At 51.3% G+C, this 22511-nt stretch overlaps 1 protein-coding gene across 3 annotated transcripts in view; it reads right to left on the bottom strand.

Moving 5' to 3' along the window:
• HM13 (histocompatibility minor 13) overlaps window positions 1-22511 on the bottom strand; it is a 38713-nt gene that overhangs the window by 9461 nt on the left and 6741 nt on the right. For all 3 annotated transcript variants that reach the window (XR_329973.3, XM_006089387.2, XM_006089388.2), the window contains exons 2-8: window positions 19453-19551; window positions 14331-14413; window positions 9028-9116; window positions 6964-7049; window positions 6740-6865; window positions 5988-6045; window positions 2964-3047 (exon numbers count right to left, since the gene is read on the bottom strand). Coding sequence is in view for 2 of the 3 variants with exons in the window: in XM_006089387.2 (XP_006089449.1) it covers window positions 2964-3047; window positions 5988-6045; window positions 6740-6865; window positions 6964-7049; window positions 9028-9116; window positions 14331-14413; window positions 19453-19551 (625 nt within the window). In the remaining variant the exon portion in view is untranslated. The remainder of the gene's footprint in view (window positions 1-2963; window positions 3048-5987; window positions 6046-6739; window positions 6866-6963; window positions 7050-9027; window positions 9117-14330; window positions 14414-19452; window positions 19552-22511) is intronic.

The raw sequence follows: 22511 nt of genomic DNA, 5'->3' as shown, positions 1-22511 counted from the left end.
CCCAGTCACAGAGTGATCACTGGGACCCAGGGAGTGGCCAATACGCCAACTGCCAGCAGAAATCCTGTTCCCTGCCATCAGGCCACCTAGAACCATGAGGAGGCCCAGGACTTTGCTTTGGCTGGGACCACACTGACCTGGCACCTCGAGCACCATGCTGTGCCACACTGGCTCCTCCACCCAATGTTTATCGAGGGCTGCTAGTAACAGGCACCACAGCAATAGGAGGGTAAGCAAAACCGCTGCACCCCGAGTTCAGCCAAGGGGACACGGGGTACACACTCTGCTCGCCCAGAACCAGAGCCGATGTAAGATTAGAACAGTGAGAGGGCGCGTCCTGCCCCAGGGAAGGTGCATCAAGATGAGACCCAGGCTCAGGGGAGGGTGGTGGTGGGGGGGGAGAGTTCTTTGAGGAAGTGACATTTGCCAGGGAGAGGGAACAACATGTGCAAAGATCCTGAGGAAAGAAGGCTCAGGGGATGTGGCAGAGGTCAAGGACAGCCAGTAAGGCTGCAGCCCAGAGCAGGAGATGCAGGGACAGACCAGCCATGGAGGGCCCACGGGGCATGAGGAGTTGGGTCTCTATGCTGAGCAAGGAAGCACATTGGAGAGTTCCAAGTAGGAGAACAACTAAGCATATTTAGAAAAAGACCCTGTGCTGGCTGCAGGGAGAGAGAAGCAAGGAGATCACCGGGAGGCTCCGTGGGAACTCAGGCGAGGATGGTGAACTCTGTCCATCCACTGAGCTTCTATTTGCACTTCAAAACCCAGCCCAGACACCCTGAAGTCCCAGGACACACGGTCTAGTCCAGGGGTCCTCAAACTACGGCCCGCGGGCCACATGCAAATATAAATATTGTATTTGTTCCTGTTTTGTTTTTTTACTTCAAAATAAGATATGTGCAGTGTGCATAGGAATTTGTTCATAGTTTTTTTTTTTAACTATAGTCCGGCCCTCCAATGGTCTGAGGGACAGTGAACTGGCCCCCTGTTTAAAAAGTTTGAGGACCCCTGGTCTAGCCTCTGCATGCTGAACACACCCCACACCAGCCTGTCTGTCTCCCTGACTGGTCTTCAGGCTCAGACAGGGCAAGGGTTGAATCTCATTTAGTTGAGAGCGACCTCTCAGGAACCAAAACATCCTTTGTTGATCAGAGGCACCGACTGACAACATATATTTAACTTTAAAGAGGGAATGAGTTAGTCCCCACTGTAGACTGTGAGTAGGGAGTTGGTGGGTAGAGAGCAAACGCTGCCTTTCTGTAAGCAAAGTGGGGAACTCAGTGCCCCCTGGCGGCTGGATTCTGCAACTGTTCCCCAACTGAACCAGGGGTCAGAGCTTTGCCAAGAGCTTTCACTATTCCTAATGCATCTGGTCCTCAAAACAATCCAGCGACCTGTTCTTTGACTATCACCGGGCTCTGTGAGGGTACAATCGGCTGCCGTCTACTGCGATTGCTGAAAGACAGGTGGGCACACACAGAAAGGCAGAGATGTCCCTCCCGGGGGGGCCGCACGCCCAGATTACAACCAACACGGACACCGGGGAAGTCTGTGTGGGTGCCCGTGAAGGCCATGCTACCAAGTGAGCTGCGTGCGCTACGGGACTCGGTTCTCTAAGGGAGCTGCCTCGTCCCCGGGACGTCTCCCTGCCTCACAGCACTGCCCGTTGTGGAGACACCTGGGTTCAAGACCACACCCCCTTTCTCCCAAGCCATAGGCAAGACTCCCCGAACCTCAATTTCATTTGTAAAATGAAAGCACCTTCTATCTCATCGGGCTGCCGGAGTAGCAAAGACAATGTATGAAAGGCACTGAGCACAGTGCTGGACAAACGACAGCTGCTGTGATGATCTCACTGTTGCAATGACTTTTAACAGCAGCCCTGACGGTGTCACCGATTCTGCAGTCAGACAGAGCTGGTCTCAGCCCCAGCCCTGTTGCTGGCTAGTGTGTGAAGTAGGGGAGCCCCCTCACTTTTGAGCCTCAGTTTCCTCATTGGCATGAGAGAGAAAGCCTCTGCCCTGCCGACAGATGTGTCACAAAATGAAAGTATCACCACAAAAGTCCTTGTACATCCCAGGTTACCAGCACTGCTATTGCTCTCCGCAGTGGAAAATAAACAGGCCTTTAATTTGTTGCAAACTTTTCTCGTATTAAGCACTGGGATACTTCTAACCCCCGGGACTAGGAGATCAGGTATGCCCTTTGGCTGTCACCGGGCCCAGACCTTAGCCGCTACCCCTGCCCTCAGAATGGCAGCTCAGCTTTGCCCATAGTCTCTTTCTTTTTTGTTGCTGTTAATCCTCACCCAAGATATTTCCCCCATTTTTAGAGTGGAAGGGAAGGGAGGTGGGGAGGGAGAGGGAGAGGGAGACAGAGAAACATAAATGTGAGAGAGACGCATTGATCAGCTGCCTCCCACATGTGCCCCGACCAGGGCCAGGGATTGAACCTGCAACCCAGGTTCGTGCCATTGACCAGGAATCGAACCCTCGACCCTTCAGTGAGGGGGCTGATGCTCTAACCATTTAGCAACACAGGCATGTTCTACCTGGAGCCCTCCCAGCGCTGGGAGCGGAGGACCAAGGGGACTCTGTAATACCTGCAAACACTGGTGAGGGGAGTGCAGTGTGTGGGTGTGTGAGAGGGGTCAGCTTCTTTCACACTGTCACGAAATGTGCCTTTTCGTGTACTTCAGTCTGTCACACACGCTTATTTTTGTAGTTCCTGAGTAACATCTGTCCACCAAGCCAGCTCAGTGAGGACGCTCTTGGCACTGCTGTCCCTCCAGCGCCCAGCCAGGGACCGCACCCGACTGGTGCTCGATCATGTGTGTGGGGTGGATTCCTTCACCAAGCCCTGGGCTGAATCACCTTTCTCCTCTTTCCCACTGGGGAAGGCTGTGTTGCACAGTATTCCTCCCTGATCCAGGGAGCCCTCCCCAACCCCCGCCTGGTCACCTGGGATGACGATGTCGCCGAGTCCCAGCATGGCGAAGTTGTTCGCTTCGAGGCCCCTCTCCAGCAGATCCTGGGGAAACACCACTGTAGGGGAGGCAGGGAGGCGAGGCGTTGGTGCTAGCCCAGCTCACTGACTCCTAGCCCACCTCTGCTGTAGGAAACGCACACACCTGCATCCTGGGTTGGGGGTGGGGGGTGGGGACAAGAGGATGCTGACGGGCTGATGGGCAATGTCTTCACCTGAGGCCACAGCTGGTCAGAGCAGGGAAGACTCTAGGATCATCTGGTCAAAGGCTTAATGCCCTCACGGATTACACAGCAATGGAACCCTTGGTTAAATGGGACTGACCCTAAGCCAAGAAGATAAAAGAGCCCACACAGTGCTGAGATGTGACAGGCTTTCCGTCTCACTACGACAGGGCAGTGGCAGTGGGGTTTTTGTTCTAAAGCAGGGGAACCTGGGCTCTAGGCTCTTACTGCATCTGCTGAGGGAGAAAAGGTCACACGCCTACACATTCTTTGCTGAAAGCCTCTCACTCAGAAATCCCTCTGTGGGCTTTTCTGGATAAATAGACTGAGAGACACGCCCCCCTCCCCCCATGTCCAGTTATGGCTAGAGGCGGCTGTAACTGGATTTTATCCTTAGGGCCTTGACAGCAGAGCAGTTAGGTGTGAGCTTCAGGGTCAGATGTGTGACTCTGATGTGTGATTTTGCACAGGTGACCTAACGGCTCTCTGCCTTAGTTTTCTCACCTGTGAAATGGGTGTGACAACAGAACTGAGTCCATAGGGTTGTGGGGAGAATTGGATGATTGGCACATTGTTAACTGCTACCTCATGACTTCTTTACTAACCCAGTCCCGACTTTGGGTGGGGCAACCTTTCCAGGTGATGGATCAAGTGTGCTGTAAGGCTAAGATGAGCAGGACAATCCTGGTCCTTGAATTCCCGACTTCCCTTGCTGCTGAGGGAGGCAGGGGTGGGGGCCGGGAGGTCAAGTGACCCAGCTCTGGGCAATGATCTATAGGCAGAGGCACGCTGGGGGTTGGGGTAAGCTTGTGCTCCCCTAATAAACGTAGACGACCTTCCCTCCCTGCGGACTTCTTCCTGCTTTGAACGCAGTTACGATGATGTACAGATTTCCCCATTCAATCTCTCAGTCCTGCAACCATCCAATTCTGAGTGGCAGATGTGGAAAACAGGGCCCACAGAGGAGCAGTCTCTTCCCCAAGGTCTCACAGCGAGCAGCTGTCAGAGCTGGGATTCAAGTCCAGGCAGCCTGACTTCAGCATATGTGCAGGCAACCCTCTGCGATACTGCCTCTGAGCGCCACTTCCTAGCAGAGGAGGAGCCGGCCTCCCCCAGCCAGAAAACCAGACTCTAAGCACCAGAGACCAAATAGGACAGCCGTACCCCTGCTCGACTGTCATATTTCCCCTACTGAGCAGTGTCCAAGTCCCTGGCATGATATCCTTGCCTTCCCCAAATCTGGCCCCTTTCCTGCTGCTCCCCTAACTCATCACACTCGCTCCCAGGGCCCTCCCCGCAGTTCCTGTCTCCAGCCCTTCGCGGAAGTTGTGCTCATCAACCTTGAAAATGCCCACACTGCCCTGCATGCTTGGTAAAGGCACATTCCTCCTTCATGATGCAGGAAATCTTTTCCCGACACTTTGGCTGGTTCATCCATCAAAGCATGTGGGGAACTTCTCTGGGGAACTGTCCCCACCGGACACCCTTGGTTCTGGAAGGCTGCTAACTAAAATACCTCAGGAGAGCAGTGGCCTGTCCCCCTGACCCTCCATCTCCCCAGCAGGAGTGCCTGGCTCAGGGGCCAGGGCAGGCTCCATACATTTACTCAAGCTAAAGCTGGGAGACACTGGTTTTCCTCGGGTCCCTGAGCTGGGACCAGGGCATTGAGGAGCCGTGTGTGGCCATGATTCCCTCTCTGGCTCATGGAGATGTCCTGTCTGCAGTAGTGCAGAATGAGACTGTGGGAAAGACAGCTCTTAACTGACTCTCTGAGGCCGACTTCACTCTGACTGCCGAGCCAATGCTTCCCATGGAGCCCACTCACTGCTCATGCCTTCCCAACGGCACCCTCCCCTTCACCTGCTGCCATGCCTGGTGCAGCCCCCAGTGTGGGTCTCCTGACCCCGGAGGTGACTCTTGAGCCGTCTAAGGCTTAACCTCTAAGCTAACCATGCTTTCTCTTATCCCCCTTGCTGACGACTGGTCTGGATTTGGGCCTGTGACCCAACTCTGGCCAGTGAAATATAAGGGAAGCTGCAGGGCAGATGTGGGGAAAACATTCCTCTTTGATGAAAGAGAGACAAAACTCCCCCCTTCTGCCTCTGCACATGGCTGTGTGGGGGATCCACACTGGGAACGGTGGCAGCCACCTTGGGACCATGAAGGGATGAGCTTAAGGGACAGGAGGGCTGCTGAGAACGGTGGGGTGGGAGGACTGAAGTCACCTGGCTCTTGGTGACTCCACCGGGGTCATTAACCCAACCCCGAGACGCTCTACCACTGGGCTTGCTATAGTGTGCATTACAAAATGTCCACGTTGTTTAACGATGCTTGTAGCTGGATTTTCTAATATTTATAAATGATGGATACAGGAAGAACACGACCAGGCAGTGTGAGACACATGGGAGATGGTGCCCAACTGCTGGCATTGAAGGGATCAGTGAGGAGCTGCAGGTCTCTGGAGTGGCCCTGCGTGCCCGCCACAGGTGCATGAGACCCCTCTCTATGCTTGCTTCCATTCCAGCCCACCCCACAGCACACTGCACTGTGAGCAAGTGGCTAGAGGCCAGGGCTTGGGCAGAGGTGGCTGGGTGTGAACACGGCCAGATGAACCAATGACGACAAGGAAAGGAGGTTGGAGACGCAGGAGAGCTTGGAGGAAGACCAGGTGTGTGGGGAGAGCTAAGGGACAGGAATGACCAGAACAGGGACCACAGGGGGAAGGGCCACTCGGGTGGGGGCAAAGGGGCTCCCCATGTGGGGGTGGTCACTTACATTTTATTGGTGCTTCAAAGGACCTGGCCACTGTCACCATTACATTGGTGCCAAATACCTAGAAGGAGAAGAAAGGCGCCTAGAAGGGGGTGGGGGCTGGGAGGGACAGAATGGCTGACCTCGGAGCCTCGATGTCCTGCTGAGATATGCAGGGAGAGGGCAGGGAGCTGGGAGGGGCTCCAGAGCAGATGTGAAGTTGAGTAGGTGGCCCCCAAAACTGGCCCTGGGGACACTTCAGGGGGATCCTGGTTCTGGGCAATTCAAAGGTGTCGGAAAAGCGCCTCTGACGTCCCTGGCCAGGCACCCTGTTTGTCCAGGGCTCTGCGCTTCTAAGAGATGCCCCTGCAGTCTCACCCACTTAAGAGAAGAGGCTGCCTGAGGCTGGAGAGAGGGCACCTGCATGAGGCTGCCCACGACCCCACAGCAATGCCTCTCGGTGTGAGTGTGGCAGGTCTCAGCCCAGGGCTGTGTAGCCAGAGCGCTTAGTCAACAGCAGCCTGTGCTTCACACATCAGTGGCCGTGCCAGGCCCACTGATCAGCATTAACTACCCCTGCCAGGGCCACCGTGAGAAAGAGACGAGGTGGGCTGCAGGCACCAGGCACAGGGGGGACCTGCTCTCTCCTCTGTCATGGATGAAGGCAGCTGAGCCCAGAGGGACCTTCGCTGGGGCCTTGACTTCCAGGCCACACTGCTGCCCTCCGTCAGATGACCGCTGCCAGGACAGAGAAAGGGGAGCAGGGAGAGGCTTACCCAGAAGATATCGTAGATGAAGAGGCCGCCTAGCAGGATGCAGCCGGTGCTGACGTTGTTCAGGTGCAGGAGCTCCACCCCGTTAAGGGAGAAGGCCAAGCCGAAGAGGTTGTTGGCAATCCAGTGCTGGGGGGAGGTGGGAGTGAGACCGGTTCGTGTGCCCCCGTCCCATCCAGTGCTGCCCCTGCCCCCCACGAACCTCATTTCAGGCCCTGGCTACTTACTTTCCTCAGCAGGTACCAGACGCCAACGATGCTGCTCAGGCCCAGGCACACCAGGTCCTTGGTGTCAAACTCATAATTGATGATCTCTGGGCAGAGAGGCCGGGTAAGTCCACTCCCCGGGGGCGGGGCTGCCCCTCCCACCTGTCAGCCCCTGGACGGAGGAGGGCATGGCTGTGGGCACTGTCAGAGGCTCAAGGGAGCCACCCCCAGTCTCTCCATTTTCCTAGAGGGGGGAATGGAGGCTCAGAGAGAACACAGGCCTGGCCTGGTGCGGGGTCAATGGGAGGGGGCCGGAAGCACAGTTCTACACTTGTAGGTGGGTGACCCTGGGGGAGGCCGTTCCCTTTCTGAGCTTGTTTCCTTATCTGTAAAATGAGGATCACATCACCTCCCCGATAGGCTGCTGTGGGGAGCAAGTGAGAGGGCCCTTACGAAGCTCCCAGCACGGTGCCTGGCACACAGTGGGAGGCCAATCAATGCCAGCTGCCACAAGCCCAGGTCTTTAGCAAGGTCCCCGTTCCTTCAGGAACCTTTCTATTTTGCCGCCAAAGGAATCAGGAAGGTTGCTGGCAGCCCTACGTCACTGGCAGAGGAGGAAGAAAGTAAGAGATGGCGCCTGGAGAAAAAGCAAGAGGGAGTCCCCGAGTCGGCTCCTGTGGGGAACCCTGTGGCAGAGGCAGTCTCCTCACTTCCAAGTTTCCTCACAGGGAAGCCCAGGGCCGCAGAGCACAGCCCCTGGTCCGATTTCAGAGGGTAGGAGGCTGCTGCTGGGCCCATTTCCGCTTTTCCCCTGATGATTTTTATCTGGACACGCGGCCAACCAGCTCCTGGCCACAGTGTCCAGCTTCCCCTGTTGCTAAATGGGGCTGTGGTACAGCTGCCTCTCCCTCCATCTGGTGGGCCTGGGGCGTGACGGAGCACCATCCGAGGCCCAGGGTCATGGCATGAGGCAGAGCAAGAGACAGATAGCGCCTGGGACCCTGAAGACTCTGGTGCAAGCTTAGCCTTTTTTTTTTTTTAATCAACAGATGCACTAGGGATGCAAAAAAGTCACATAAAATTGCTGTTCTTTAGAAACAAGGTAGAATGTGCTAGGCTCCAGTAAGAGAGTGCGACATTCACAGACTCAGACTTTTACATGAGAAACCCCTTCCGTTTGGCCAAGCCACTGTAATCCTGTTACAACATTCGAACCCACAACCTAACTAATCCCCAAAACCCAGGCTTCCCCCAATTCCCTGTAGTTTTCACTTTCTTTTTAAAAAATGTTTTATTGATTTTTCTTTTCTTTTTTTTTAATAGAGAGAGGAAAGGAGAGGGAGAGAAAGACAGAAACATTGATTGGTAGGCTCTGGCTGCCTCCCACATGCTCCCTGACAGGAGATCAAACCTGCAACCTGGGTATGCGCCCTGACCAGGAGTCCAACTGGCGACCCTTCGGGGCATGGATGACAATCAATCAACCAGCCGCTCTGGCCAGGCCATAGTTTTCACGTTTTATGAAGCCTGGAGCCCTGGACAGTGCGGCTCGGTTGGCTGAGCGTCGTCCCACTCACCAAGTCCTGGTCAGGGCACATGCTCAGGTTCGGGTTTGACTCTGGCTGGGGCTTGTGGGGGGCAACCAATTGATATTTCTCTCTCTTTGTCTCCTTTCCTTTCTCTCTTAAAAAAAAAAAAAAGCCATAGAATCTCCCTTTCAAATCTTAGGTAGGAAAGTAATCCTACTAAAAACAGCTACAATAGCCAACTTGTACTGAGTGCTTACTACAGCCAGGCAGCGTGCTGAATGCTTTCCACTCATCACCTACTTGCCTCCTAACAACATACCTAAGTGGGAGGTAATAGATCACTTTTATTTTACAGATGAAAAAACCCCCAACAAAAACACCCAAGGCTCAGAGAGGTAAAGGTGCTCAGCCAGAGTCCCCCAGGCAGGCGGTGGCAGAGCTGGGCTGTGAACACAGGCAGTGTGACCCAGAGCCCACCTTCTCCATCACTCGCTCTATCCAAGAGCCCCAACATCAGAGACTCAGGGGAGTGGAGGAGGAAGCGGGCAGCACTGACCTTCCTTGTTTTCCCCGGAGCCCTGCGTGAAGAGCAGCTGGTACTGTCGATTTGGGAAGTTGGCTGGAAAAAACTTACTCATGAAGGGGCTGGAAGAAAAGACAAAGCAGATTGGCAAACAGAGCCCCCGGGGGCACCCACAGACCCAACCACCCCAATAAAGCCCCCATGCACAGTTGTGGTCTCCAGCAGCCTCACAGCGGTCCCGACAGGCAGGTGCTACTGTGCCCATTTTACACATTTGGAAACCGAGGCCCTCAGAGGGTAAGTGACTGCCCAGGGTCACACAGGGAGTCAGTCTCTGGGCTGAGATGTGAACCTCGGGCTCTGGTGCTTCCATACTGCCTCTAGGTTATCACCCAAGAAACACAAAGCAGCCGACTTGCATGTAAAATGCAGTTTTAAGGAGAGCAATGGATCCCAAAGTCTGGTCCATGCACCACCTGTATGAGAGTCCCTTGTCAAGAACGCATATTCCTGAACTCCCTTTCCAACCTAAGTTAGATGACCTGATGGTCACCCCACTCCCTTGACTTGTGAGGCCTGAGATTTTTATGAACTCGTTGGACTTGATCAGCCAGACAAATCACAGTCCCATGGGTGAAATACCCTCACGTTAACCCAGCATGCGGTTGGCCCCTTCTCTTGTAATCCAGCATACTCTGCTTCCTGGCCAGGCAGGGAACAGACACTTCCTTTTCTGGATTACCTACGGAGCAAGATTAGCTAGCACACTGGGCTTCTGTGTGCAGCCTGGAGCGGCTACAAGCTTGGGGGGCTCAGCCCTGAAGCCTAACCTGCCACACACCAGCTGTGTGTGGGGATACTACCATCTGTGTGAGGCGTTGCTGTGAAGACAGGAGGGAGGGCAGGGAGAAGCTAGGCCAGCAGTGCCTCTACAGTCGGGATGTAAGAACTGTGAGTTTCCCTCATCAGGAGCTTGTCTGGACTCTGAGCTCAAAAGCATTTGGCAATGCCAGATAGACTGACATGACTAATGAGGTGGGCAAATCCAGAACAGTGTTCCCAATGGCAGGTAAATGGAGGCAGGCCAGGAGGTAACTAGGGCACGGTGGTAAAGGCAGGGGAAAGGGGCTTGGAGAAAGATGTGGCATTAAGGACCTCTGGGCTCACTTTCCCCACTTGTCAAACAGCCAATCCCTCCCGGTCTGCAAGGCTGTGCATGATATGTGGCAGGCCCAAGGATGGAGTCGGGAGTGGGCTTCCACAGCGGGCTCTGAGGAGGTGGAGGCGGAAGCTGGGATGAGTGAGGATGATTCAGCTCAGTTTGCTGAATCACTTTTGGGAAAGTCTAAAGCCAGAGTGTATGTGTGGAGGCAGAGAGAAGGCCCAAGGAACTAAGCCCTTCACTCCAGTCTGGCCTCGTCCTTAGAAGCTTGATGCTTGCCTTCTCAACCAGCAGAGAGCAGCAATTGAGAACATGGACTCTGGAGGCAGACTTCCTGGGTTCAAATCCCAGCTCTGCCACTGATTAGCTGTGTGACTTTGGGACAGTTACTTAATTGCTCTGTGCAACAGTTTCCTCACTTGGAACATTACAATGTCCTCCTCATAGTCGCCTGGTGCCAGGAGGCTGCTGGCAAATGCTTGCTTGAAGGCCTTCAAATGCAGACTATTGTTTGAGGCAGATATTTTTTTCTGGTCCTTGATGGCTCACATCAAAGCTAAAGGTCACTGCTTCCTGTTGGGAAACCACATCCGGCTGCCCTCTCCCCTGGGGGTGGAAGGCACAGGACAGAGAAACTGGTGACATGGCCTCCTCTTCCTAGAGTGGCGAAGTTTGGCTTTCTGACTCCTTTTTTCCTCTAAAGGTGAGCTGGGGAATGAGCTCACAGGTGATAAAAAAAAAAGTCGAGATTCCTTGGCAGACAGGATTTAGGCTGGGCTCGAGTCTCAGTGATTGTGCAAGGTAAAGGCAGGCTACAGGCCCTGCCTTCCCCAAAACCCTAACCTGCGGTTTCTTCCCAGAGGATTGAGGTGGGCCAGGAAATGGTGGTGGAGATGGAAGGAATCTCACAAGCCTTGGGGCTGAGAGGCTCGGGCTCAGGTCGTACAACCTTTCAGCAGGTCTCCTCTGCCAATCCTCAGGGGCCGCAGGCCCCCTGGGAGAGGGTGGCTGGCCAACCCCCCCTTTAATCTCTCTCTTCTCCCTTTCATTCATCCCAGTTTCTCATCCATATCACATTTTTCAGAGAACAGCTTTGGCCCTATATGGTGAGAACACCTCTTCTGCCCATGGCTATCCACTGTTATTGTATTGTTAAAAATTTTTTTTTTGCCTGGCCGGTGTTGCTCTGTGGTTGAGTGTCGACCCATGAACCAGGAGGTCATGGTTCAATTCTTGGTCAGTGCACATATCCAGGTTTCAGATTCGACCCCCAGTAGGGGGTGTGCAGAAGGCAGCTGATCGATGATTCTCTGTAATCACTGATGTTTCTCTCTCTCTCCCTCTCTCAGTTCCTCTCTCTGAAATAAAAAAACCACACGTCTTTACAAAATTAAAAAAAATTAATTTGAGAGAGGAAAGGAGAGAGAAAAATATTGATTGTTGTTCCACTCATCCTTGCATTCATTGGTTGACTCCTGAATGCGCCCCAATCAGGGATCAAACCTGCAACCCTGGCATATCAGGGCTGATACTTCAATCAACTGAGCCACCCGACCAGGGCTTCACTGTTTTTATAAATTCTAATCTTCCCAGGTCAAACTTTGTGCTCTAAATTTTATCAAGAAAATGATTCTTCTTTATATATTGATGGATTTTAGAGAGATGAAGGGAGAGGGATAGAGAGATAGAAACATTGATGAGAGAGAAACATCGATAGGCTGCCTCCTGCAAACCGCCCACTGAAGATCGAGCCTGCAACCTGGACATATGCCCTGACCAGGAATCCAACCCTGACCTCCTGGTTCATGGGCGAACGCTCAACCATTGGACCACACTGGCTGGGCAAGAAAATGGTTCTTCTGATAATTTGTAGTCACTCACAAATGTTACCATGTGCAGTTTTAGCTGCTGTTGGTCCTATTTTCTGTTGATAATTTTTATCAGTAAAAATTATGAATTCGTTAAAAGGTAGACAGACAAAAAGGTAGTTGGACAACTGCTTCTTAGATAATCCAGGACAAATTTGGGACCATTTTCCTCAGTTATTGTTCAAAAGGGTAAAAATGATACAGGTTCAAAATATTCTGTTTGAGCAGCTGGATGGAGCTCTCTTGCAGGGTTATTGAAATAAAAGTGAAATAATCGATGCCTCAACACATGGCCTACCAGTGGCTTTCAAACTATATTGTGTTCTCTCACTCTGTGATGGTGGTTGGGCTGTGGGGAAGGGTGGGGGTTTCAAGCTATTCAAAGATGGTGAGAACTGGAACTGGAAGGGGGTTTGCAGTGGGTAAGAGGCTAATCAGGACGGGCCCCAGTGTCTGGAAGTGACTTCCCGGACCCCATCCCACCCATGGTCTACCAGGAAGGGAGGTCTGTCTTTGAGGAAGAATAACTGGGTTTGCCACTATCTTGCTAGGGTCAAATTACAGAGGTGCCTTTGATTCTGTAGGATGGAGGCTGGAGTAGAATCCTCCCAAGGTGCCTAGACAAGATTTTGTGGGTGAAGGTAGGTGGAGTTGAAAACACTGAACTCAGTTAAAAGACCAGAGTTCAAGCCCCTGCCAGTGTGGCTCAGTTGGAGGAGCATCGTCCTGTGCACCAAAAGGTCGCTGGTTCGATTCCCTGTCAGGGCACATACTCAGGTTTCAGATTCCATCCTGGTTGGGGTGTGTGTGGGAGGCAACCGATTTTTCTTACATTGGTGTTTCTCTCTCTCCCTCTCTCTTTAAAATCAACGAAAACATTAAAAAAAAAAGAAAGAAAAAAAAGAAAGAAAGAAAAAAAGACCAGAGTTCAAGTTCCAGCTGTGGCTTGGCACTGTGCTCTAGGCAGGTTACAGATTTGTAACATGCTAGATCTGCCCCTACCAGGAGGTACCTGGAGGATCTCCATCTTGTAGGTGAAAAGCTGGTGCTCAGAGAGCTGGGGTAGTTTACACAAATTATGGAGCCTGCAGAGCCAGGCCATCTGCCTCTTGAGCTCACACTCTTGACTAACACTGTTCTGCCAACGTGCCCAGAGGAATGGGGCCAAACTCACCTTGGCTTTCAATGGCCTTGTGAGCAGATCCTTCTCTTTTTTTCTAGATTCTCTCCGACGGCTCTGGGAAGATTCTGACTCCCCCTCACCATGCACAGACCTTGCAGCTCCTGGCCTCTCCCTCCTTCACCCCTCTGCCAGGTTTCCTACCTTCCTAGCTGAGTTCACTACCACTTCCAGGGGCCAGATGTGAACAGATGGGAGGCTCTCATAGTTGGGCGGGGGCACACTCCCACGTGGTAAGAGGGCGAGGACTGCCCAGTGTTTACAATGCAGAGAACTGGCCTGTCCAAAATGCCCACAGCAGCCCCCGCGGATCACTGTCCAGGTCCTTCATCACCAGTGAACTGACACCAGCCTGCGGCAGTCTAACAGTGACAGTGGGAAGAGGATGGGCTCTGGGGCCACACAGACCGGGCTTTGAATCTTGTCTCTGCTGGTTATCAGCTGTGTGATCTTAGCAAATTTGTTAACCTCTTTGAGCTTTAGTTTCCAAATTAACACAGGATTAAAAGCAAAAGCTAACCTTATAAGGTTTTCTGGCAGGTTAGCGGTTATTGAGCACAGTAAGTGCTCAGTAACAGATCCTGTGATAAAAGCTTTCCACACGACCCAGGAAGAAGGGTACTAGTATTTTCCTTCACATTCAGGTGAGGAAATTGAGGCCAGGGAGATTAAGTGACTTGCCCAAAGTCACAGGGATATTAAGTGGCAGAGTCTGGATTCAAAGTCAGGTAGTCAAATTCCAGAGCCGCACTCCTCCCTTCTCACTACACCGCCCGCTCTCATGAAATAAGATCATGCGTGAGGCGCAGGGGCTCTAACAGCTGCAGGGACACTGCTATTACTCGGCTCAGTACTGTGACACGTAAAATGACATTACTGCTCACAAATACTACTTTCCCAGCAACCGGGGACGCTCTTATCACTCCTTGTAAGGAAACTGTGGCCCAGAGAGGTTACGATTCTTGTCCTAGGTCTCCCACGGGGTCACACGGGGAAAGATTCCCTTGGGTCTCTCAGCCAGGATTCAAACCTGGCTCTGAATGATGCCAAAGGTCAAGTTCTCATCCAGGAGCCTGTACTGGCTCCTGAAAAAGATGCTCCAAAGACTGCAGAGATGCCTTCTGACCTGATGGTGTGGGACAGGGCCAGGATTCCAAGCACGAAGAAATACATGGACAGCAAGAGGTTGATGTACTCCTGGGAGAATATCTGAGGCGGAAATACAAAGAGAAACAGAAAGTCAGGGTTGCCGGCGGCTGGCCGGAAACTGGAGTCCGCGCTTCTCTTCTGAAGGCTGGTCACACCCCTCTGGAGTTGAGGCACAGCGTCGGGGAGAATCTGACAGCGTGGGGGACCGTTTAGTTTCTGTGGCCATGGGGGGAAAAGAGAGGACCACCAGATGCACCTCCAACGGAGCCTGTGGGTTTGCACTTGGTGGCCCCATTACCCGGAGACAGGCAACATTAGGGTTGTGTCTAGAGTCCTGCAGAGGAATCGTGGGGGAGGGAATCTGAGGTTTGGAGTCCCAAGAAAGCCATCTGGACCTAAGGAGGTACCCTCCAGTTTCCTTCTCCACAGTCCCGAGACACTCGAACGAGTCACCTGCGCCCTGCCCCACTCTCTATATCACACCCCCAGACAACTCCTCCATGGTGATGCCGGAGTCATGGCAGCCAGCGCTGACAGCTGCTTCTTGGTCTTATGTTGTTAGTGAAACTGAGAAGCGTTCTCTCATGGTGCTCTGAAGCCAACGGTCACATGCTGTTCATTCTAGACTCTGGGAAGGCTCTGCCATGTTCTGCCCCATTCACGGCATCATCTTCTGAATTTGTTACTGGGAAGGTCTCCAACTGGGAGGCAATAATGGGCTGTCGTGTGGGCCCCAGGGACACGGGGCTCTCCCAAGTGGGGCTGTTCTGGAATCTGTTTAAACCTGCCCATCTGATCATGCTGCTCCCTGCTTAGAGCTCTCAGCAGCAGCTTCCCTCTGCTCTCACAGCTCAAGGCCTCCATCCTCACCGTGGCCTCAGGCCCTCATGGTGACGACTGTAGGCCCTCATGGTGACGACTGCAGACTTCTCTGCTGCAGCCCACACCACGCTCTTGCTCTACATGCTGCCTGGATGCGCTCCTCCTGTCACCTAGGCCAACACTACTCACCATTCTGCTCTCAGCTCAGAGCAGCTTTCCTTGACATGGCGAGGAAATTCCTCATTAATTCAGCTCATGTTTACTGCCTACTACATGCAGGGCATCATGCTAACCACTGGGATTCACCGAGGAATAAGGCAGAAAAGTCCCTGCTTCATGGAGTTCATGTGCCAGTGAGGGAGAAAGAAGCTCAAAAGAAACCAATGTGCACTATAACAGGTGGTGCTGGGAGCCAAGAAGAAAAGCTAGCAGGGCAATCAGGTGAAGAAAGAAGTGGGGAGAACTGGTATTTAGACAGGTGGCCAGGGAAAGCCCCCCTAACAGGATGACACCCACTTCTTTTGGGATAGAACCTTTAATGAAGGGAACAGCTGTGAGGATATTTGGGGAAAGAGCATTCGAGGTAGAAGGAAGGATGAGTGGAAAGGTCCTGAGGTGGGTACATGCTTATGTGTGCAGGGAATACCAGTGAGGGCCTGAGTCTGGAACTGAGAGAGCAAGGGGAGATTGTCCGGGGATGAGGCTGGGAGGCAGGAGGGAGACAGACTGCAGGGCTGTGAAAAGGCTGTGGATTCATCTGGGTGAGACAGGCTGGAGTTGGAGGGCTATGATGTGAGGGCCTGGGAGGATCCCTCTGCTGCTGGGGAGACAGTCTATAGCGTAAAAGTGGAAGCAGAGCCCAGTGAGGAGGGCACTGCATAATCCCGCGGAGGGAGGATGGTGCCCTGGGCTGGGATGGAGGGAAGTGAGCAGTGGTCAGAAGCAGACGTGTTCTGGAGTTGCAGATGCAGGATGTGCCGAGGGGCTGGCTATGAGGCTGAGAAGCAGGGAGCAAGATGGCTCCCGGGGGTTTTGGCTCAGGGGCGATGTGTATGGAGGCGCTGCTGTCTAATAGGGAGGGTCTGGGCAGGATGGTTCTGAGCTTCCCTGGTGCTACAGACCTCGCCTCCACAGCTCTTCCCAGGACTAACCTCCCATTTACCCATGTGATCACTTAATGAGTGTCTGTCTCCACCACGTGACAAGAAACTCCTTGAGGGCAGGGATGGGTTGGAGGTTTTTCTCACCCTGGTGTCCCCAGCACCTAGCACTGGGCCTGGTGTGTAGCAGGCGCTCAATCAATGTTTATAGAATGAGTGGATGGACGGGCAAATCAGTGCCCTACATTGTGAACACTATGAGAAAAAGTCCTATGAACACAGACACGTGGATTGTGCTTTACTTGACGATGTGGTGTACCTCTCACATTGAAATATGTTCTGTCAATGGAGGCCCTTGGAAAAATTTCTCTCTGGCTGCACCTTTGAGCTTCTGGTTGGCCTGACTGTGTGGACTAGGAATTGTGCAACAGGTCTTGTTTTCTTTGTGCCCTGGCTGCCAGAAAGTTTAATTTTCATGAGCTGCCTCAGAGCAATCAGTTTTGGATGAGATGGGATCAAGTAAATTGTATGATTTGAGAAATGTTATAAACTCCAGTGCCCCACTCAGGGGAGGAGGAAAGGGGCAGCGAGACAGTCACTGTTAAAGAGACCAACCAACCAGCTGTCAGTCTGGAGCTCGGGAGGAGGCTGGTGGCTGTGTCCAGGCAGCCGCCTTTCAGAAATGTCAACGTGGACGTTGAGACATGGGGAAGAGGTGTACTGTGTCCTCGGGCACAAGGCAGGCTGGGGCTTACCTGCCAGGAGAGGAGGGCAGGCCGAGCAATGAGCAACGGCACCCAGTGCCTTAAATAGAAATGTGCATACCTCCGCTGCCAGAAGTCCCTTCCTGGGGAATCTGGCCTCAGGAAGGAATCCTAAGTACTAAAAATGTTAGAAGGTCTGGAGGCAAGGGCCTGGATGTGTGTTCCTGGCACTTAGCACAACAGAGACTTGAGAAATACCTGCTAAAAGCAAAGTCAGAGGCAATGGGCTAAATGTACACAGAGCCCCAGAGAGATCTCAAAAATACCGGGGAAGCAAAAGGAAACAGAGGGAGATGTATTGCACAACTCTGTTTATGGAAACTAGACAGACCCTCATCAATACACACTGATGCACCAACACCATAGTTTTTACAAGGAGACACACATCTAAGGACACAAATCAAACCATTAGAGCAGGTACCTCTGGCAGAAAGAGAAATGGAGGTGGGAAATGGAGGTGGGCACCAGGGGTACGGGGGGTGGAGGGATGGGGTGGGGCGGGGAACAAGGAGGGGGGCCTGGCATGGATTGATGCTGTTGCACTATGAACCAAAGCATTTGGTAAATGCTTCACCTGAGGTCCAGGAAAAAACAAAGAAATACAAAAATGGATGAATACCTATTGCTACTTGACTCACTCTTATTTATTGGGAAGAGTAAAAATCCAAATGATTTTTTCTGTTTAAAGTGAGGGGGATGATATAAATTAACCATGGTGGATAGGCTTGGGGGGATATTCTAAAACCATTAAAAAGAGTAGTTCTGATCCAACAATGCGGGAGCAATGGACCAGGAAACAGGCATTAGCAATTCCATTTTACTGGTAAAAACAAAGAATCTGGCTGCTACCCAATGCAGGCCAGGATACAGGGAAGCAGCACACGTGGGACTGTTAGAGGGAATGTAAAAATGGTGCAATCTCTTTGGGTGGATGTGGCACTATCTGTCCCAATGACAAACAGAGATGCTATCTGACCTGGTAATCCTACTGCAGATACACTTGTCAATACACGCACGTGCCAAGATATGTGCCGAAGGTGTCCTGGCAGCACTGCAGTGACGCCCAGCACTCAGCGCCCCTCAGGACACACCCATAAAACAGAACCACAAGCCGCTGTCACAAAGAATGAGGTAGATTCAATTGCCTTGATACAAAAATATCTCCATGATAAAAATCGTATTATGTTTGAAACATATTTGTTTTTAAATTTTAACATAAATGTAGATCTATACAATCTTTTATGTAAAGATTCATAAGAAACTATATTGAGGAGAGGATTATGGCTCATTTACACCTTCTCTTAGATTGAAAAAGGTTTTGTTTTTTTTAAAAAATATATTTTATTGACTTTTCACAGAGAGGAAGGGAGAGGGATAGAGAGCCAGAAACATCGATCAGCTGTCTCCTGCACTCCCCCCACTGGGGATGTGCCCGCAACCAAGGCACATGCCCCCGACTGGAATCGAACCCGGGACTCTTCAGTCCACAGGTCGACGCTCTATCCACTGAGCCAAACCGGTCAGGGCTGAAAAAGGTTTTTAACCATAGACATGGTATTTTGAAACTGTAAATTAAAGGTTGTCCTTGAGGAATTTTCACTGATCAGGAAAAAAGTGCTTGTGTGTGATGTACTATTAAAAAAGACGCTTATCAGAGGCCTGAAAGGAGACAGGCTAAAGTGTCAAAGGGGATTACATTTGTGTATTTCTCTTGATATTTTCCCCTCCTTTTCTTTAAGTTTCCTTTTTATATTTCTTTTATAATTAGAAAATAAGATACATTATATTAAATAGAGTTTAAGGAGAGTTTGCAGTAACATGAGAAAATGCTTATGATGTTATTAATGGGAAGTGAAAAAAGCAGCTACAAAACTGAAGACACCACATGGTCACAGTCACAGCAAAACCATGCACGGGAGAAACAGTGGAAGGACACACCTCCAAAGGGGCTCTGTGACTGTCTCTGGAAGAGGGGTTTTGGATGACTGCTGTTTTTCCCTTTTTACTTTTCTGTGTTTTCCAGGTTTTCAACACTGAGCCTGTGTAACTTTTATTAGGAAAATAAACCTCGATAAATTAAAAAAAAAAAAAAGCAATTAGTATGGTAGAGGTATGTCTGAGACACAAGCTATACCCCAGCCCAACATAAATAGCACCATGAAACCAGACGGGTATCATGCAAAAAACCCAAAAAACTCCACGCGGAAAAGAAGTCAAGATTGGTGGGATACTGTCCCAAACACCAACAGTGGCTGCATCTCTGGGAAGTGGCTCTAGGGGTGAATTTTAAGGATTTTTTTCCTGCTCTTTATTTTCTATAAATGAACATGCATGTCTCCTGGGATGGAAAAAGTAAAACCAAAGAAAATAAAGTTACTGAAACCAAATGACACAACAGGTGGCAAAGACTTACTTTGAAAAAGAGGTAGAGCCCCAAGAGCGTGCAGCTGGCGATGATGGGGAAGCGGGCGGCGTCCCGGCTGGTGATGGTCTCGGGCATGTCCGAGGCGTTCTAGAGGAGAGAGCAGAGGGGCCCACTGAGCAGGGGTGTGGTTCTGGCCTCCTAGGGCTGGACACAGGTGAGGATCTGATGCCCCAGGAGCTCATTAACCTCCTTCCCTCGCTCTGCCCCAGTTCACTTAGGTGCTGCAGGAGCCCATGTGTTCTTAACTCCAGGCTTTGTTAATGCTGCTCCCTCTGCCAGGGGAGCTGCCCAGCCACTCTGGGGCAAGATGCTCTGATCCCACTCTTTTGCCATTGAGGAAATCTGGATCCTGACAGGGAAAGCCCAGGGAGGACCCCGTGCACAGGTGGCTTATCTGGGAGAAGATCTATGGCAGAGGCAGTCACTAGGTCTGTAATAAATAACTGAACAACAACAAGAACAAAAAACAAAAACTTTGGAACTGGTGACAGCAGAGTTGTCCTAGAACTCATGAGAACGATTTCCAGTTATCTTAGGGATTAGCTAAGAGGTAAATATGATCCATCTCTTATCCAGTAGGTAGTGAATACTGAGTGGAAATAAACCAACAACCCACAAAACTGACAATGGCTGGACCCACACATGGGAAGGCACCAACAGTGAGAAGCATCTTTTGTGTGTGTGTGTGTGTGTGTGATAATCCTCACTGGAGGATATTTTCCCATTGATTATTCTTAGAGAGAATGGAAGGGAGGGGGAGAGCCAGAGAGAAACATCGATGTGAGAGAGACATAGATTGGTTGCTTCCTGCTTGAGCCCTGAGTGGGGAAGGAGCCTGCAACTGAGTTACATGCCCTTGACCGAATCGAACCCAGGACCCTTCAGTCCTCGAGCTGATGCTCTATGCACTGAGCCAAACTGGCTGGGACGAGAAGCCAATCTTGACAACACTTAAAACTTAAGGAACTTGGGAAAACCGAATCTGGTAAGAGTGAAAGCCGCAACTAAATTTACAATGGCAGATGCCGTAGTTGGCAAGAATGTGATCTGGGTAAAGAGCTGACAGAGGATAAATGTTTACATGAAAAAGAACTCAATGCAATAAAAATAATTTCAGTGTTATAAATATGGAAAAATTGGAAATGGAGTAATAGTGCAACACAGGAATTAAACTGCTTTATAGAATTCATACCAAAAGGCTCTCTAGTGAAAACTCATCAATAGGAGAATATTAAACACGCAAAGTGAGACGCGTTCGGAATCACGATGCTCTCCAGGCCCTCTGCTGGGCAAAACCCTCATCTTCAAGGACCCAGCGAGTGTCACTGCCAGGAAGCGTTTCCAGATTCCCCCACTGGGATAAGCCTGCTTCACACGGCAACTCTCCCTGCACTTTATGCCCAATTCTATTTTATAGTGAAGCTACCGAAAGTCCTAGCAACACCAGATTAGACTTCTGCTCATGCCAAAGAGAAGTTCTCTCCACAAGAGCCACAGACTCATCAGGGTGCCTGCGATTCCACCATCACGTCCATCCTGTGAATAAGGCACCAGCATCCCTAAGAGAAGGGATCATGTTCAGCTGCAGTCTCATTAATATTTTGGCTCACAGCTGCCTCTTAAAAACCAACAGGACAAAACAAGCTAAGGGGGAAGCTGCCTGGAGAGGTAGATTTGGCCCAGGGAGCCCTCACGCATCACGATGGAAGGTTGCAGAAGGCGAGGGGGATAGGGGTATAGAGCAGGAAGCCCATGAAACGATCACTCGGAGATGGAGGGGTGGTGAACTGGGACGCTTACATGCCACTCATTTGTGTACAAACTGGTCCAGCCCCTGGGGGAGGGCCACTCGGCAGGTTTGTCAAATCGTAACCTACACACGCTCAAGATACCAAGAGAGGATCCACGATGAGGAACTACAAATGGTTCTCAATCGCAGGAAAAATGTTCACCTTTACTCTTTTTTCTTTTTCTTTTTTTAAATCCTCACCTGAGGATATTTTTCCATTGATTTTTAAAGAGAGAGTGGAAGAGAGAGGGAAAGACAGAGAGAAACATCAATGTGAGAGAAACACATTGACTGGTTGGGGAGGAGCCTGCAACCTAGGTACGTGCCCTTGACCGGAATCTAACCTGGGACCCTTCAGTCCACAGGCTGACACTCTATCCACTGAGCTAAACTGGCCAGGGCCATCTTCACTCTTAATGAGAAGCTCAAATTACAGTACACTGAGATTCCATTTTTTCATCATCAGAATGGCAAAATCCACGTTTGATAATACACTGAGTTGGTGAGACTACAGGGAAAATGGGCTGACCACACCGCTGACAGGTCTTCCCGTAGAGAGCACATTGGCCAATAGCTGCTAAAAGCACAAATGCACATACCCTTTGACCAAGCAATTCCACTTCTGGGAATTTTTCCTAGTTATAATTCATGCATGTGCAAAATGATGCATATGAAGTATAGCCAAGGTATTCATTGCTCTCTTAATGGCTTGCTGGGTGACTGAGACCAACCACTTACTTCTAAAAGGGGCAAGGGGCTTAAACCAAATGCTATGGGATGTGTAAGAGCCTGGCAAACTGTGAAGTGCTGTGAACACGAGGAGCTGCGATTATCAGGGAGGCCCCCTTCACCCAACCCCCACGTAGGCACGGCTGAGAGCCCAGGCGCAGGGCTGGAAGGAAGAAGCCTCCCTCTGGAGCCCCCAGAGGCATCTGTGGGAGTCACTCTCTGGCAGCCTTGCTGGGAGGTGGTGGTGGTGGTGGTGGTGGTGGTGTGTGTGTGTGTGTGAGCAACACTGGCACTGAGAGGCAGGGTGATCTTCCCTCCCTCTTCTCTCTCAGCCCTTGGTTTCTGCTTTTGGCAGGAGTGTGCTGGGGGACTTGGCCAAGTTCCTCACCCGCTCTGTGTACCTCCACAAATTGTTTCCTGTGTAGCAGTAGTGTGAGCACACACTCAGAACCCCCCCCCCCCCGCCCCCAACTAGCTCCTGACCTCAGAGTTCACAGACAAGTCGGCCAAGACCTTGGCAGTAAACAGA

Source organism: Myotis lucifugus, unplaced genomic scaffold (assembly GCF_000147115.1).
Source record: "Myotis lucifugus unplaced genomic scaffold, Myoluc2.0 scaffold_60, whole genome shotgun sequence".
Lineage (NCBI taxonomy): Eukaryota > Metazoa > Chordata > Mammalia > Chiroptera > Vespertilionidae > Myotis > Myotis lucifugus.
Note: the sequence above shows the minus strand (reverse complement) of the source record. Positions and strands in the feature narration are given on the sequence as shown.